An 18,088-nucleotide genomic window follows, 5' to 3' on the forward strand; every position below is an offset into this window, starting at 1 on the left:
TCCCTCTCTGGCTGCCCCTAGTCTCCTCTGTTCCCTCTCCGTCTGCCCCTAGTCTCCTCTGTTCCCTCTCTGGCTGACCCTAGTCGCCTCTGTTCCCTCTCTGGCTGCCCCTAGTCGCCTCTGTTCCCTCTCTGGCTGCCCCTAGTCTCCTCTGTTCCCTCTCCGTCTGCCCCTAGTCTCCTCTGTTCCCTCTCCGTCTGCCCCTAGTCTCCTCTGTTCCCTCTCTGGCTGCCCCTAGTCGCCTCTGTTCCCTCTCCGTCTGCCCCTAGTCTCCTCTGTTCCCTCTCCGTCTGCCCCTAGTCTCCTCTGTTCCCTCTCCGTCTGCCCCTAGTCTCCTCTGTTCCCTCTCTGGCTGACCCTAATCGCCTCTGTTCCCTCTCCGTCTGCCCCTAGTCTCCTCTGTTCCCTCTCCATCTGCCCCTAGTCTCCTCTGTTCCCTCTCCGTCTGCCCCTAGTCGCCTCTGTTCCCTGTCCGTCTGCCCCTAGTCTCCTCTGTTCCCTCTCCATCTGCCCCTAGTCTCCTCTGTTCCCTCTCCATCTGCCCCTAGTCTCCTCTGTTCCCTCTCTGGCTGACCCTAGTCTCCTCTGTTCCCTCTCCGTCTGCCCCTAGTCTCCTCTGTTCCCTCTCCATCTGCCCCTAGTCTCCTCTGTTCCCTCTCCGTCTGCCCCTAGTCTCCTCTGTTCCCTCTCCGTCTGCCCCTAGTCTCCTCTGTTCCCTCTCCGTCTGCCCCTAGTCTCCTCTGTTCCCTCTCTGGCTGACCCTAGGTCTCCTCTGTTCCCTCTCCGTCTGCCCCTAGTCTCCTCTGTTCCCTCTCCGTCTGCCCCTAGTCTCCTCTGTTCCCTCTCCGTCTGCCCCTAGTCTCCTCTGTTCCCTCTCCGTCGGTATATGGGTACACGGCTAGCACAGAAGCCCGAGAGGCAGCCCCAATAAAACTAAATTGGGGGGCACACAAGGAGTTTGGCTAGGTAGGAGTCAGGTAGGAGACCTGAGCCAACTCCTCGTGCTTACCGTGGGGAGCGTGTAACTGGTCAGGCACCGTGTTATTCAGAGATGCGCACGGTGTCTCCAGTGCACATTTCTAGCCCCGTGCGCTCTATTCCAGCTCCTCACATTGGCCGGGCATTCAGCCAGGAAGGAGGGTGCCGGCTCAGCGCTCCTGGTCTCCAGTGTACCTCCATGGAAAAGGATATCCTGCGCTGGCTCTGTGTACTGTGAGTCTGCACAGCCCTGTGTGTCCTGTGCCAGCGTCCTGCATTTGCAGGGCAGGTATAACCATCCATCCAGGATGGGTTGTGTCAGCTCTACGCTCCAGACCTCCAGCACGCCTCCACAGCCCAGTACACGTCCTGTGCCTGCTCCCCGCACTCTCCCTGAGGTGCGTTTCCCCAGCCCAGTACCACCAGTGCCAACACCACGCACCAGGCTTCCTGTGCGTCCCCAGAGCCCTGTTCCTCCTACTCGCACTCGCCCTGAGGTCCGTGTCCTCAGCCCAGTACCACCAGTGCCTGTACCACGCACCAGGTCTCCAGTGCGTCTCCATGGTCCAGTACTCCCTGTTCCTGCTCCTCGCACTCGCCCAGAGGTGTGTGTCCCCAGCCCGGTACTACCAGTGCCGGCACCATGCCTATAGTGCGCCTCGGCAGTCCAGCACGCCCTTTTCTTCCTCCCCGCACTCGCCCAGAGGTGTGTGTCCCCAGCCCGGTACTACCAGTGCCGGCACCATGCCTATAGTGCGCCTCGGCAGTCCAGTACGCCCTTTTCTTCCTCCCCGCACTCGCCCAGAGGTGCGTGTCCCCAGCCCGGTACTACCAGTGCCGGCACCACACACCAGGCCTTTAGTGCGCCTCGGCAGTCCAGTACGCCCTTTTCTTCCTCCCCGCACTCGCCCTGAGGTACGTGTCCCCAGCCCGGTACTACCAGTGCTGGCACCAAGCACCAGGCCTACAGTGCGCCTCGCCAGTCCAGAGTGTCCGGCAACAGTACCCAGTCCAGAGCGTCCGGCAACAGTACCCAGTCCAGAGCGTCCTGCCATAGTCTACATACCGGAACTTCCTACGACTGGCCGCAGACCGGAACCTCCTACGATGGGTCACAGTCCGGAAGCTCCTATGACGGGCCGCATACCGGATCCTACCACGACGGGCCGCATACCGGAACCTACCACAACGGGTCGCAGTCCGGAACCTACCACGAAAGGTCACAGTCCGGAACCTACCACGACGGGTCACAGTCCGGAACCTCCTACGACGGTCCGCAGTCCGGAACCTACCACGACGGGTCGCTTCCCGGAACCTCCTACGTCGGGTCACAGTCCGGAACCTACCACGACGGTCCGCAGTCCAGGAAACCTACCACGACGGGTCGCATACCGGAACTTCCTACGTCGGGTCACAGTCCGGAACCTACCACGACGGGTCACAGTCCGGAACCTACCACGACGGGTCACAGTCCGGAACCTACCACGACGGGTCGTAGTCCGGAACCTACCACGACAGGTCGTAGTCCGGAACCTACCACGACGGGTCGTAGTCCGGAACCTACCACGACGGGTCATAGTCCGGAACCTCCTACATCGGGTCACAGTCCGGAACCTACCACGACGGGTCGTAGTCCTGAACCTCCTACATCGGGTCACAGTCCGGAACCTACCACGACGGGTCGTAGTCCTGAACCTCCTACATCGGGTCACAGTCCGGAACCTACCACGATGGGTCATAGTCCGGAACCTCCTACATCGGGTCACAGTCCGGAACCTACCACGACGGGTCGTAGTCCTGAACCTCCTACATCGGGTCACAGTCCGGAACCTACCACGACGGGTCGTAGTCCTGAACCTCCTACATCGGGTCACAGTCCGGAACCTACCACGACGGGTCGTAGTCCTGAACCTCCTACATCGGGTCACAGTCCGGAACCTACCACGATGGGTCGCAGTCCGGAACCTACCACGACGTGTCTCAGTCCGGAACCTACCACGGCGGGTCGCAGTCCGGAACCTACCACGACGGGTCCCAGTCCGGATCCGTCAGAGTCTCCTTCCAGTCCGGATCCGCCAGAGTCTCCTTCCAGTCCGGATCCGCCAGAGTCTCCCTCCAGTCCGGATCCGCCAGAGTCTCCCTCCAGTCCGGATCCGCCAGTCTCCCTCCAGTCCGGATCCGCTAGAGTCTACCTCCAGTCCGGATCCGCCAGAATCTCCCTCCAATCCAGAGGCGCCACTCACTCCAGACTCGACTATCAGTCCAGTGGCATCCTCTAATCCATGGTCGGCGGTGAGGGTTCCCGCTCCAGAGACATTAAGTAAGTGTGAAGTGGAGCGGGGTCCACGTCCCGAGCCAGAACCGCCACCTCGGATTTATGCCCACCCAGATCCTCCCATATAGGTTTAGGTGTGCGGCCGGGGGTCCGCATCTTTGGGTGCGGGGGGTACTGTCACGCCCTGACCTTAGTATTCTTTGTTTTCTTTATTATTTTGGTTAAGTCAGGGTGTAACATGGGTGATGTATGTGTTTTTGTACTGTCTAGGGGTTTTATAGGTTTATGGGGTTGTTCACCATCTAGGTGTTTATGTATGTCTATGGTTGCCTAGATTGGTTCTCAATTAGAGGCAGCTGTTTATCGTTGTCTCTGATTGGAAACCATATTTAGGCAGCCATCTTCTTTGGGCATTTCGTGGGTTATTGTCTATGTTTAGTTGCCTGTGGCTGCACTTTTGTATGATAGCGTCACGTTCATTTTGCATAGTTTGTTAAGTGTTCTTCATTAAAAGTATGTATTCATATCACGCTGCGCCTTGGTCTCCTCCGTACAACGAACGTGACACATAAACAAAGTTATGCAACACCCCTGTGTGAAAAAGTAATTTCCCTTACACTCAATAACTGGTTGTGCCACCTTTAGCTGCAATGACTCCAACCAAACGCTTCCTGTAGTTGTTGATCAGTCTCCCACATCACTGTGGAGGAATTTTGGTATATTTAGGTAAAAAGGCAAAAATAGGGGGCAGATAATTTTTCATGGCACTGTTATTCATGGAAATGACTATGATTTGGAGGAATTTGTAAAAGGAATGGTGTGAGTAATGAGTGGTACACAGGGGTGGTTGGAATGGGGAACTATGGTGGAGCTGAAACAGGTGGTTGAAGGAAGGCTGGTATTCAACTGAAGCAGCATAGCAACATGCAGTATGTTAGGTGTTTGGTAGCTAGGCACCTGTCTGAACTACTAACAGATTACATCGTCCTCATCATTACCTGTTATCAAAATAGTGTGGAGATGACAACTGGAAACAGTCACCTCACACTGAGGACAAGATGGGGAGAAATAAGGAATGCTGTGAGACATCCACAGACAGGTTACAATTTCATTTTAGCTGTTCGAACACATTTACCACACGATAAGCTGTGATTTGGCCTTTAGCACATACAGGTTGTGTTTGTCTATTAATATTCAAATGAGTTTGAGTTTGGGTGTTTCAAGTGCTACAATTACCTTTTGGGTGGTAGGTCATTCTGGTCTCCATTTCACAATAAATAAACACTTGAAAGATTTGTTTCGTAAGTATACTCAGCTGGCTTGGGGCTAATGTCATCATCTGTTGTTTTTACAAACGTAATTAAATTTGACATTAAAATGCAACATTATCAAGTGTATTAAAATGTTAAATGAATCCAAAGTTTGAATGACCTCGTAACTAATAAAGTTACAAAAAAAAATCTAAATATGTTGCATAGTGTGGCAAATGTATCCATATTTTGTCCCCCATAAATAAACAAAATGTTGATACTCCACTGCGAAGATCATGGCATAAAAAGGTCAGACTGAGGTCAAACTGAGGGAAAATGCTGTTTCGTAATGTAAACTGAGGAGCAGTCCCACCGAGAAGTTGTCATCCTAAATACTGTCTAATCTGTGCAGTAGATATTAACAATCTTTTGTTGAGACCTTTTGATGACCTCACCACCATCTGTAATGTAAAAAGCAGAGTTCTTTTGGAGGTAAACCACTGCCATATGGTCAAGCCCCTCCCACACAAAACCCCAGAGGTGAGCATTGCTGTAAGGTCAGTCTTCCATTCAAAGCTCTAGGCATGGCGTCAGTCGGCCCACCTGTCTCCATGATTAACAGTATCCATGGGTTACTGAGCCTCTAGGCAGCAGCAGGACCCCTGGGCATCCACCATCCATGCACCATACCCTGCTAGGGACCTACAGTACGGTGGAGGAGGATGAGGCGTGAAGCAGGAGGGAAAAGGAGAGCAGAGAGGTCACTGGGGCGTGACGGTGGTGGGAGGTTAACAACTCAAGCCATTCTGCCTGCCTGCAACCATTGTGAGGGAGGAATCACACACATCCATGTGGTGAAGTAGTTACAAGGCCTTGACAGAACAATGCACATCTAGGGAAAGGGAGGGAATTTCAGCTTGCTTTTTGCTGCTCTTGGCCCAAGGGTGACGTTTCAATTCAACTCATTTGATAAAGCCAGGTTGGCCAACATGGGTTAAATGGATAATTTGGTGTGGGGGAGCTCTATTTGGGCGGGTTAGGGTCAGGAATAAGGTAAAGACAGGTTTTAACATAAGGCAAGAGTTGGGATTTGGGTTGAGACTAGGGTTAGGGTTGTGGTAGAGGCTGGTGTTAGGGTTGTGGTAGAGCCTGGGGTTAGGGTTGTGGTAGAAGCTGGTGTCAGGGTTGTGGCAGAGGCTGGGGTCAGGTTTGTGGCAGAGGCTGGGGTCAGGTTTGTGGCAGAGGCTGGGGTCAGGTTTGTGGTAGAGGCTGGGGTCAGGGTTGTGGTAGGGTCTGCCATCAGGGTTGTGGCAGAGGCTGGTGTCAGGGTTGTAGTAGAGGCTAGGGTCAGGGTTGTAGTAGAGACAGGGGTTAGGGTTGTGGCAGAGGCTGGGGTCAGGGTTGTGGTAGCGGCTGGGGTCAGGGTTGTGGTAGAGCCTGGGGTTAGTGTTGTGGTAGAGGCTGGGGTCAGGGTTGTAGTAGAGGCTGGGGTTAGGAATGTGTTAGCGACTGGGGTCAGGGTTGTAGTAGAGGCTGGGGTCAGGGTTGTGGCAGAGGCTGGGGTCAGGGTTGTGGTAGAGGCTGAGGTCTTGGTTGTAGTTGAGCCTGGGGTCAGGGTTGTAGTAGATGTTGGGGTCAGGGTTGTGGTAGAGCCTGGGGTCAGGGTTGTAGTAGATGTTGGGGTCAGGGTTGTGGTAGAGGCTGGGGTCAGGGTTGTAGTAGAGGCTGGGGTCAGGGTTGTGGCAGAGACTGGGGTCAGGGTTGTAGTAGAGGCTGGGGTCAGGGTTGTGGCAGAGACTGGGGTCAGGGTTGTAGTAGAGGCTGGGGTCAGGGTTGTGGTAGAGGCTGGGGTCTGGGTTGTGGTAGCGGCTGGGGTCAGGGTTGTAGTAGCGGCTGGGGTCAGGGTTGTGGTAGAGGCTGGGGTCTGGGTTATGGTAGCGGCTGGGATCAGGGTTGTAGTAGATGCTGGGGTCAGGGTTGGAGTAGAGGCTCGGGTCAGGGTTGAAGTAGAGTCTGGGTTCAGGGTTGTAGTAGAGGCTGGGGTTAGGGTTGTTGTAGCGGCTGGGGTCAGGGTTGTGGTAGCGGCTGGGATCAGGGTTGTAGTAGCGGCTGGGGTCAGGATTGTTGTAAAGACTGGGGTCAGGGTTGTAGTAGCGGGTGGGGTCAGGGTTGTAGTAGAGGCTGGGGTCAGGGTTGTAGTAGAGGCTGGGGTCAGGGTTGGAGTAGCGGCTGGGGTCAGGGTTGTAGTAAAGGCTGGGGTCAGGGTTGTAGTAGAGGCTGGGGTCAGGGTTGTAGTAGAGGCTGGGGTCAGGGTTGTAGTAGAGGCTGGGGTCAGGGTTGTGGCAGAGACTGGGGTCAGGTAGCGGGTTGGGTCAGGGTTGTGGTAGAGGCTGGGGTCAGGGTTATGGTAACGGCTGGGATCAGGGTTGTAGTAGAGGCTGGGGTCAGGGTTGTAGTAGATGCTGGGGTCAGGGTTGTGGTAGAGGCTGGGGTCAGGTTTGTGGCAGATGCCGGGGTCAGGGTTGTCGTAAAGACTGGGGTCGGGGTTGGAGTAGCGGCTGGGGTCAGGGTTGTAGTAGAGGCTGGGGTCAGGGTTGTAGTAGAGGCTGGGGTCAGGGTTGTGGTAGCGACTGGGGTCAGGGTTGTAGTAGAGGCTGGGGTCAGGGTTGTGGTACAGGCTGGGGTCAGGGTTGTAGTAGAGGTTAGGGTTGTGGTAGAGAATGGGGTCAGGGTTGTAGTAGAGGCTGGAGTCAGGATTATAGTAGATGTTAGGGTTGTGGTAGAAGCTGGTGTCAGGGTTGTAGTAGAGCCTGGGGTTGTGTATGAGCCTGAGGTTAGGGTTGTACTAGAGGTTAGGGTTGTGGTAGAGCCTGGAGTTAGGATTGTAGTAGAGATTAGGGTTGTGGTAGAGGCTGGGGTCAGGGTTGTAGTAGAGATTAGGATTGTCGTAGAAGCTATTGTTGTGGTAGAGACTGGGGTCAGGGTTACAGTAGAGATTAAGATTGTAGTAGAGATTAGGGTTGTGGTAGAGGCTAGGGTTGTGGAAGAGGCTGGAGGTAGGGTTGTAGTAGAGATAGGGTTGTGGTAGAGGCTGAGGTCAGGGTTATAGTAGAGGTTAGTGTTGTAGTAGAGGCTCGGGTTGTGGTAGAGGCTGGGGTCAGGGTTGTAGTAGAGATTCGGGTTGTGGTAGAGGCTAGGGTTGTGGTAGAGGCTGGGGTCAGGGTTGTAGTAGAGATTAGGGTTGTAGTAGAGGCTGGGGTTGTGGTAGAGGCTAGGGTTGTGGTAGAGGCTGGGGTTAGGGTTGTAGTAGAGGCTGGGGTTGTGGTAGAGGCTAGGGTTGTGGTAGAGGCTGGGGTTAGGGTTGTAGTAGAGGCTAGGGATGTAGTAGAGGCTGGGGTTGTGGTAGAGGCTAGGTTTAGGGTTGTAGTAGAGGCTAGGGATGTAGTAGAGGCTGGGCTGGTGGGAGAGGATGGGGTCAGGGTTGTAGTAGAGATTAGGGTTGTAGTAGAGGCTAGGGATGTAGTAGAGGCTGGGCTGGTGGGAGAGGCTGGGGTTAGGGTTGTGGTAGAGGCTAGGGTTGTGGTAGAGGCTAGGTTTAGGGTTGTAGTAGAGGCTAGGGATGTAGTAGAGGCTGGGCTGGTGGGAGAGGCTGGGGTTAGGGTTGTAGTAGAGGCTAGGGTTGTGGTAGAGGCTGGGGTCAAGGTTGTAGTAGAGATTAGGGTTGTAGTAGAGGCTGGGCTGGTGGGAGAGGTTGGGGTTGGGTTTGTGGTAGAGGCTGGGGTCAGGGTTGTAGTAGAGATTAGGGTTGTAGTAGAGGCTAGGGTTGTGGTAGAGGCTAGGGTTGTGGTAGAGGCTGGGGTTAGGGTTGTAGTAGAGGCTAGGGATGTAGTAGAGGCTGGGGTTAGGGTTGTAGTAGAGGCTAGGGTTGTGGTAGAGGTTAGGGTTGTGGTAGATGCTGGGGTTAGGGTTGTAGTAGAGGCTAGGGATGTAGTAGAGGCTGGGGTTAGGGTTGTAGTAGAGGCTCGGGATGTAGTAGAGGCTGGGGTTGGGGTTGAACAGAGATGTAAACGTAAAACTGGGATTAGGGTTGTGTTTGAGGCTATCCTACTTTTATTCTACTTTTCTTTTTGGCCTTAGATGCAGGAGCCCGGCTCAATTCAACCACTGTTCGTCAGGTTGACGAATATGTTGAATAGGTTGACTAATATGTTGAATAGGATAACTAAGATATAGCACAAACACTGTTGTTTTGTCCGCCTCGAGAGAACCATGGGGGTGGATGGAGTGGCTTATGATGTCATAGTTTACTCCTGAAGGGGGAATGGATAGGGAGAGGAGAACCAAACCGTAAACAAGAGCTTCAGATAAATATCCTAACAAGTACTAGGAGGACTGGCCAAGTACGTATTGATGGTGCATTGATTCATTGATCTTGGTGTTTATGGTGTGTTGAGGACTGCACTGCATGGTGCAAAATGGCCGATCAATATCCCATTCCTTATTACCTTACTAAATTGCGCAGCTAATGTGAAGTACTGCATGACATGTCATTGGACAGCTGATTAAACAGCTTTATGTTGATTGCTGACAACGCTGACCACCACACAGAGACAGACCAGGCAGGACCACACAGTACTATTCCTCCTGGCCCTCTCTCCCCTTCTAGTTGAAGATGAAACATTATTGAACAGCTTGCATGCCAGAGCAAATGACAATTGCGCTGGGCAGTGTGCCGTTGATGTGACACGGGGGTCAGAAGCAGGGGTCACGAGTCAGCCAAAAAACAAGACAGCCTGTCACGGGGAGGCCCAGGGGGAAGAGGATACAGCAGCAGCGGCATTTGGAAGTGTAATGAGCTTGGTGGCACTGTTGCCGGGAGACAGGGAGAACACTGAAGGTATCAGATTCTTTTACATCTCAAGTGTCACCTCCTCCCACTTCCCTCCCATGTCTCGCTATCCCATCCTCTTATTCCTCCCGCCCTCTCTCCTCTCTCTCCCCCATTCCCCACCCTCCTGTCCCAATCTTAACCTTCCATTCCCTCTGTCTTTCTCTCTCTCTGGCAAGGGTAACTACCGAATGGGCAATTTCCACCAGTCTCATGAAAGTGTGCTATATTGATTAAAATTATTTTAAGTGAATTCAAAGATGGGAGTTAGTCATGTACTGGACAGAGAGGGGTTATTTTCCAGTCAGGGAAAGCTAGCTCTAGGAATAGCAAAGAATCCAAGATAGTAATTTTTTTATTTTACCTTTATTTAACCAGGTAGGCAAGTTGAGAACAAGTTCTCATTTACAATTGCAACCTGGCCAAGATAAAGCAAAGCAGTTCGACACATACAACTACACAGAGTTACACATGGAGTAAAACAAACATACAGTCAATAATACAGTATGAACAAGTCTATATACGATGTGAGCAAATGAGGTGAGATAAGGGAGGTAAAGGCAAAAAAAAGGCCATGGTGGCAAAGTAAATACAACATAGCAAGTAAAACAGTGGAATGGTAGATTTGCAGTGGAAGAATGTGCAAAGATGAAATAAAAATAAAAATAAATAAATATATATATATATATATATATATATATATATATATATATATATATATATATATATATAGTGGGGAAAGAGGTAGTTGTTTGGGCTAAATTATAGGTGGACTATGTACAGGTGCAGTAATCTGTGAGCTGCTCTGACAGTTGGTGCTTAAAGCTAGTGAGGGAGATAAGTGTTTCCAGTTTCAGAGATTTTGTAGTTTGTTCCAGTCATTGGCAGCAGAGAACTGGAAGGAGAGGCGGCCAAAGAAAGAATTGGTTTTGGGGGTGACCAGAGAGATATACCTGCTGGAGCGCGTGCTACAGGTGTGTGATGCTATGGTGACCAGCGAGGTGAGATAAGGGGGGACCTAGCAGGGTCTTGTAGATGACATGGAGCCAGTGGGTTTGGCGACGAGTATGAAGCGAGGGCCAGCCAACGAGAGCGTACAGGTAGCAATGGTGGGTAGTATATGGGGCTTTGGTGACAAAACGGATGGCACTGTGATAGACTGCATCCAATTTGTTGAGTAGGGTATTGGAGGCTATTTTGTAAATGACATCGCCGAAGTCGAGGATTGGTAGGATGGTCAGTTTTACAAGGGTATGTTTGGCAGCATGAATGAAGGATGCTTTGTTGCAAAATAGGAAGCTAATTCTAGATTTAACTTTGGATTGGAGATGTTTGAAGATATCGTTTAGGACCTTGAGCGTGGCTGAGGTGCACCCCTGACCAGCTCTGAAACCAGATTGCATAGCAGAGAAGGTATGGTGAGATTCGAAATGGTCGGTAATCTGTTTGTTGACTTGGCTTTCGAAGACATTAGAAAGGCAGGGTAGGATAGATATAGGTCTGTAGCAGTTTGGGTCAAGAGTGTCACCCCCTTTGAAGAGGGGGATGACCGCAGCTGCTTTCCAATCTTTGAGAATCTCAGACGACAAGAAAGAGAGGTTGAACAGGCTAGTAATAGGGGTGGCAACAATTTCGGCAGATCATTTTAGAAAGAAAGGGTCCAGATTGTCTAGCCCGGCTGATTTGTAGGGGTCCAGATTTTGCAGCTCTTTCAGAACATCAGCTGACTGGATTTGGGAGAAGGAGAAATGGGGAAGGCATGGGCGAATTGTTGTGGGGGGTGCAGTGCTGTTGACCGAGGTAGGGGTAGCCAGGTGGAAAGCATGGCCAGCCGTAGAAAAATGCTTATTAATGCGCCTCACACACACTTCAATTCAGTTCTATCTGAAAAGAGGGAGAAATATCATTGCAGGAAGACCCCAATTAATGTATAATTAATTTTTAATGTGCTGCCTGCCATCCAGCAAATGTGCAACACATCCCTTCTGATGTAAATCTCTCTCTAGCTTCCGACCCCCTATATTGCCTCTGGCTACTGTATCTACAGCGAGAGGTGGCTTCTGCTCCCGATTTCGAATGTCTGCATACCCTCTTGTTTAGGGAAGTCTTCCTGAGAACTCCCATTGAGCAAGAGAGAGCAGAATCACTTACAAATGCTGACACATATTTGGCCTTGCCTCTAGTCATTTCCTGCTAGCTGGCTATTGGGGGAGTAGCAGGGAGGAAACGGGGAAGATCAAAATTGCATACTCCTCGTGTCTTCTCTCCTCGTCTCCTTCTCAAAACCCATTGGAGTAGAAGGTCAGGGACCTCTGGCTTTTTCTTCCTATGGGTTTTGAGGAGAGGAGGAGAGAGGACATGAGGAGTATGCAATTGTGATCTTCCCTGTTTCCTCCCTGCTACTCCCCCCAACAGCCAGGATTATGCAACTGAGATCTTCCCAGGGAGTCTGAAATAAGGCGTATGGTACACTGTTAGAACCAGGAAGAGGACTCCTGCCATGACACTCTACTAACACCAATCAGAGTCCACCCACAGGCCCTCAGCACCAATCAAAGGGCTTTTCCATACATGAGGCAATTAGAGCGCTACAAGGCACTAATGTTGTGCCTTAAAACAGTTTGGCTGATATATAGACATGGGATGTGGCGCAGAGGTCCAAGGCACTGCATCTCAGTGCTAGAGGTGTCACTACAGACCCTGGATCGATTCCAGGCTGTATCACAACCGGCTGTGATTGGGAGTCCCATAGGGTGCACAATTGGCCCAGAGTTGTCTGAGTTTGGCCGGGGAAGGCCTACATTGTAAATACGAATTTGTTCTAAACTGACTTGCCTAGTTAAATAAAAGTTTAATAAATAAAATGTTTTTTAAAAGTGTGTGAAGCTGTAATGTCTGCTTCCAACTCACACTCTCAAACACATAGATCCCCTGAACGCAATTCACTCTCCAGATCCCAATCACCTGAATTCTGATCACCTGTTCACACACCTGTATGTCAATATCACACACTATTTAGTTTAGTTCAGTTGCACCTCATCAATGTGAGGTATTGTTTGTTTTGTAACACTGTTGTTCCCGGAACTTAATCCTCCCATGTCTGATAGTTTTTGCCTGCCTCACTAACGACGCCTATTCCCTGTCTGTACTTTAGCCTATTGTATTTCCTGTTATCAACATATTGCCTGATCTCCTGGACAACGTTACTAGCCTTTTTCCTGCCTGTACTGTTGCCTGTTTGGACCCCTGTTTATGACCTTCTGCCTGCCCCTGGACCCAGCAACCTGCCTCCTCCTGGTGTCATTTATATATAAACACCTGCTGCGCCATGCGCTTGAAACCAGCTCTCTGTTTCCCATTGTGTTCATTACACAAACATTCTGTAGCATAGAAGATGTCATTCTGGATGTCTTTCTGCAATGCAAATGTGGTACTTGGACATTTCCAAGAATGATACAGTATTACCTTGCCTATCTGGGTGCATAGACATCCAACAAGAGCAGGCTTTTAAACTGTTGAATGTATTCTTCATACATAATTATTACTTGTAATATTTTTCAAGATCTTCAGTCAAAATTACTCTTATCTTGATGAATCAATCTCTTAAAGTCTAGAATTATTTGTGTTTAAGTCTTAATTCCAAACACACTTCCACCAGAAAAGTTTAATGTGAGAAATGTATACTGTTTATTTCATTAAAAATAATAAGCATAAGTGAGTCACAGATGAAAGTTTTTAATATTTTAAATGAACACGAGCATTTCACAGTTCCAATTATAGCTTCTAACATTCTAAATCAAGTACGCGTGAACCAGACACGTCGAACATCCACTTAACACCTGCCATCCAGTGGCATTTTACTTGACAATAACAACCTATTAATACACGTGTCAAGCAAATCACTGCTAAGATACCATGGGTACATTGATGGAAATTATTTTGTGATTTTATGTAGGCTAAAGAGTATTTAGTAATGTCATGACTGACCAAAGGCATATACAATGCCACAAAACCAATATTCAGAGGTGTCATCCTCTTTCCTTTAGATGACGTAGAAACGCATACATTTTGTCGTTTTATCCTCGTATCTGTCCTGGAACAGAACCTCTAATGGCTGTATTTCTGGTCACAGCAGGAGAGGATCCACAGAGTTAAATGAGGGGTAAAATGCATGGTGCAATCTACGCCCAAATCAAAATATGAGATTGAATATTGACAGTTTGACAGATTAGATCTTGCTCCTCACCCAATATAAATCCATTTTCCAGAACAATTACCATCTCGTCAACAATTCTCAAAGACCAGACAATTATATGAGTGCTATGATAGAATAAGGCACATCATAAAAACATTGCACATTGACATTCGTCACACTGGTTTTTATCAAGTTATAGTGTTCCCCTATATACAGTACCAGTCAAAAGTTTGGACACACTTACTCATTTCAGGATTTTCATTATTTTTTTAAACTATTTTCTACATTGTAGAATAATAGTGAAGACATCAAAACTATGAAGTAACACATATGGAATCATGTAGTAACGAAAAAGGGTTAAACAAATCTAAATATATTTTATATCCTTCAAAGTAGCCACCCTTTGCCTTGATGACAGCTTTGTACACTCATGGCATTCTCTCAACCAGCGTCATGAGGTAGTCACCTGGAATGCATTTCAATTAACAGGTGTGCCTTGTTAAAAGTTCATTTGTGGAATTGCTTTCCTTCTTAATGCATCTGAGCCAATCAGTTGTGTTGTGACAAGGTAGGGGGTATACAGAAGATAGCCCTATTTAGTAAAATACCAAGTCCATATTATGACAAGAACAACTCAAATAAGCGAAGAGAAATGACAGTCCATCATTACTTTAAGACATGAAGGTCAGTCAATATGGAACATTTCAAGAACTTCAAAAGTTTCTTCAAGTGCAGTCACAAAAACCACCAAGCATTTTGATGAAACTGTCTCTCATGAGGACCGCCACATGAAAAGAAGACCTAGAGTTACCTCTGAGTTAACTCATTAGAGTTACCAGCCTCAGAAATTGCATCTCAAAAAAGTGCTTCACAGAGTTCAAGTAACAGACACATCTCAACATCAAGTGTTCAGAAGAAACTGCTTGAATCAGGACTTCATGGTTGAATTGCTGCAAAGAAACCACACCAATAAGAAGAAGAGATTTGCTTGGGCCAAGAAACACGAGCGATGAACATCAGACCGGTGGAAATCTGTCTTTTGTTCTGAAGAGTCCAAATTTGAGATTTTTGGTTCCAACTGCTGTGTCTTTGTGAGACAGAGTAGTTGAACGGATGATCTCTGCATGTGTGGTTCCCACCGTGAAACATGGAGGAGGAGGTGTGATGGTGTGGGGGTGCTTTGCTGGTGACAATGTCAGTGATTTATTTAAAATTTAAGGCACAATTGACCAGCATGGCTACCACAGCATTCTGTAGCGATACGCCATCCCATCTTGTTTGCGCTTAGTGGGACTATCATTTGTTTTTCAATAGGACAATGACCCAACACACCTCCAGGCAGTGTAAGGGCTATTTGACCAACAAGGTGAGCGATGGAGTTCTGCATCAGATGACCTGGCCTCCACAATCACCCGACCTCAACCTGATTGAGATGGTTTGGGATGAGTTGGACTGCAGCGTGAAGGAAAAGCAGCCAACAAGTGTTCAGCATATGTGGGAACTCCTTCAAGACTGTTGGAAAAGCATTCCAGGTGAAGCTGGTTGAGAGAATGCCAACAGTGTGCAAAGGGTGGCTACTCTGAAGAATCTAAAATCTATTAAGACTTTTTTGGTTACTACTTGATTCCATGTGTTATTTCATAGTTTTGATGTCTTCACTATTATTCTACAATGTAGAAAATAGTAAAAATAAAGAAAACCCCTTGAATGAGTAGGTGTGTCCAAACTTTTGACTGGAACTGTAGGTCCATGGAGAGTTATGTATTGTGTGCTGTGTATTGTAGCACGTCAAAGACAATTCAGTGTGTGAATGAAAACTACAATACATTTTACTAGAGTTGTATCACATTTAGTGCTCTGTAGGATGTTGTGCAACCACTTTTCAAACACAGTAAACTAGCCACTGTCTCTACAATGAGAGAGACAGTGATTCAGTGGCTACTTTATGAACTAGAGAGCATTAGCCCTGTTGTAGAGAAAGTGTATTGATTCTGAATGATGGTCTTTGGAAGGTGCAGTATTAAAAGGTCACCTTGGCAATGTGGGCGTGGCTGTCAGATATTTGATAATAGTGGAAAGGGGAGATGATTATTTCCATCAACGGTTATCAGTTGGGACATACCGTACTGCAATGCTACAATGGCCTTCTTCCCTTTTGTTCTTGGGTGATAGCAGTACCTGGCTATCTGCTGCACCGTGTTCCTAGTTACACAAGGAGCCGTACTTGGCTATCTGCTGTACTGTGCTCCTCATTACATAAGGAACAGTACTTGGCTATCTGCTGCACTGTGCTCCTAGTTACATAAGGAGCAGTACTTGGCTATCTGCTGCATCGTGCTCCTAATTACACAAGGAGCAGTATCTCATTATCTGCTGCACCGTGCTCCTAGTTACATAAGGAGCAGTACTTGGCTATCTGCTGCACTGTGCTCCTAGTTACATAAGGAGCAGTACTTGGCTATCTGCTGCACTGTGCTCCTAGTTACATAAGGAGCAGTACTTGGCTAGCTGCTGCATCGTGCTCCTAATTACACAAGGAGCAGTACCTCATTATCTGCTGCACCATGCTCCTAGTTACATAAGGAGCAGTACTTGGCTATCTGCTGCACCATGCTCCAGGTTGCAGTCGCAAATGAGAACTTGTTCTCAACTAGCCTACCTGGATAAAGGTGAAAAAAAATAATAATAATAATTACAATTTAGCAATTAAACACTGGAGTGATAGATGTGCAGAAGATGAATGTGCAAGTAGAGATACTAGGGTGCAAAGGAGCAATAAAATAAAATAAATGGGTAACAGTATGGGGATGAGGTAGTTGGATGGGCTATTTACAGCTGGGTTATGTACAGGTGCAGTGATCTGTGAGATGCTCTGACAGCTGGTGCTTAAAGTTAGTGAGGGAGATATGAGTCTCCAGCTTCAGTGATTTTTGCAATTCGTTCCAGTCATTGGCAGCAGAGAACTGGAAGGAAAGGCGGCCCAATGAGGAATTGGCGTTGGGGGTGACTAGTGAAATATACCTGCTGGAGAGCATTCTACGGGTAGGTGCTACTATGGTGACCAGTGAGCTGAGATAAGGCGGGGCTTTACCTAGCAAAGACTTATAGATGACCTGGAGCCAGTGGATTTGGCGATGAAATTGAAGTGCGGGCCAGCCATCGAGATCATACAGGTCGCAGTGGTGGGTAGTATATGGGGCTTTGGTGACAAAACGGATGGCACTGTGATAGACTGCATCCAATTTTCTGAGTAGAGTGTTGGAGGCTATTTTGTAAATGACATCGCCGAAGTCAAGGATCGGCAGGATAGTCCGTTTTATGAGGGTATGTTTGGTAACATGAAGGATGCTTTGTTGCGAAAAAGGAAGCTGATTCTAGATTGAATTTTGGATTGGAGATGCTTAATGTGAGTCTGGAAGGAGAGTTTACAGTCTAACCAGACAACTAGGTATTTGTAGTTGTCCACATATTCTAAGTCAGAACCGTCCAGAGTAGTGATGCTGGACAGGTGGGCTGGTGCGGGAAGCGATCGGTTGAAGAGCATGCATTTAGTTTTACTTGCATTTAAGTGCAGTTGGGGGCCACAGAAGGAGAGTTGTATGGCATTGAAGCTCGTCTGGAGGTTAGTTAACACAGTGCCCAAAGAAGGGCCAGAAGTATATGGAATGGTGTCCTCTGCGTTGAGGTGGATCAGAGAATCACCAGCAGCAAGAGCGACATCATTAATGTATACAGAGAAAAAAGTCGGCCCGAGAATTGAACCCTGTGGCACCCCCATAGAGACTGCCAGAGGTCCGGACAACAGGCCCTCCGATTTGACACACTGAACTCTGTCTGAGAGGTAGTTGGTGAACCAGGCGAGGCAGTCATTTGAGAAACCAAGGCTGTTGAGTCTGACGATAAGAATGTGGTGACTGACAAGAGTTGAAATCCTTGGCCAGGTCAATGAATACAGCTGCACAGTATTGTCTCCTATCGATGGCGGTTAAGATATCGTTTAGGACCATGAGCGTGGCTGATGTGCACCCATGACCAACTCGGGAAAACGGATTGCATAGCGGAGAAGGTACGGTGGGATTCGAAATGGTCGGTGATCTGTTTGTTAACTTGGCTTTCGAAGACCTTAGAAAGGCAGGGTAGGATAGAGATGCTCTTATTCTCCATGGATGTTACAGTGTGCCAGAACTTTTTGGAGTTTGTGCTACAGGACGCACATTTCTGTTTGAAAAAGCTAGCCTTTGCTTTCCTACCTGCCTGTGTATATTGGTTCCTAACTTCCCTGAAAAGTTGCATATCGTGGGGGCTATTTGAGGAGCAGTACTTGGCTATCTGCTGCACCGTGCTCCTAATTACATAAGGAGCAGTACTTGGCAATCTGATGCACCGTGCTCCTAATTACATAAGGAGCAGTACTTGGCTATCTGCTGCACTGTGCTCCTAGTTACATAAGGAGCAATACTTGACCATCTGCTGCACTGTGCTCCTAGTTAAATAAGGAGCAG

At 48.6% G+C, this 18,088-nt stretch overlaps 1 protein-coding gene across 1 annotated transcript; it reads right to left on the reverse strand.

The window, feature by feature from the left end:
* Positions 1 to 6,005: 6,005 nt before the first annotated feature.
* On the reverse strand, positions 6,006 to 9,452 carry LOC135545080 (uncharacterized). Its single transcript, XM_064972723.1, has 4 exons — positions 9,418 to 9,452; positions 7,492 to 8,542; positions 7,179 to 7,348; positions 6,006 to 6,852 (listed from the first exon to the last, which is right to left on the reverse strand). Exons 1-4 carry the CDS (start codon positions 9,450 to 9,452, stop codon positions 6,006 to 6,008), a joined length of 2,103 nt encoding a protein of 700 aa, XP_064828795.1.
* Between the last annotated feature and the right edge of the window lie 8,636 nt (positions 9,453 to 18,088).

The sequence above is a fragment of the Oncorhynchus masou genome, chromosome 9 (assembly GCF_036934945.1).
Source record: "Oncorhynchus masou masou isolate Uvic2021 chromosome 9, UVic_Omas_1.1, whole genome shotgun sequence".
Taxonomy (NCBI): Eukaryota; Metazoa; Chordata; class Actinopteri; order Salmoniformes; family Salmonidae; genus Oncorhynchus; species Oncorhynchus masou.

What these genes read in the sequence shown, in the direction of transcription:
- LOC135545080 (XM_064972723.1), bottom strand. Translation starts at nt 9,452, where the DNA reads ATGGGAGGGAAGTGGGAGGAGGTGACACTTGAGAT. An exon ending in CTACAATCTTAATCTCTACT is followed by an intron (nt 7,349 to 7,491) that starts GTAACCCTGACC and finishes CCTAACCTCTAG; the next exon opens with TACAACCCTAACCTCAGGCT. An exon ending in TACAACCCTGACCCCAGCCT is followed by an intron (nt 6,853 to 7,178) that starts GTACCACAACCC and finishes ACCTGACCCCAG; the next exon opens with TCTCTGCCACAACCCTGACC.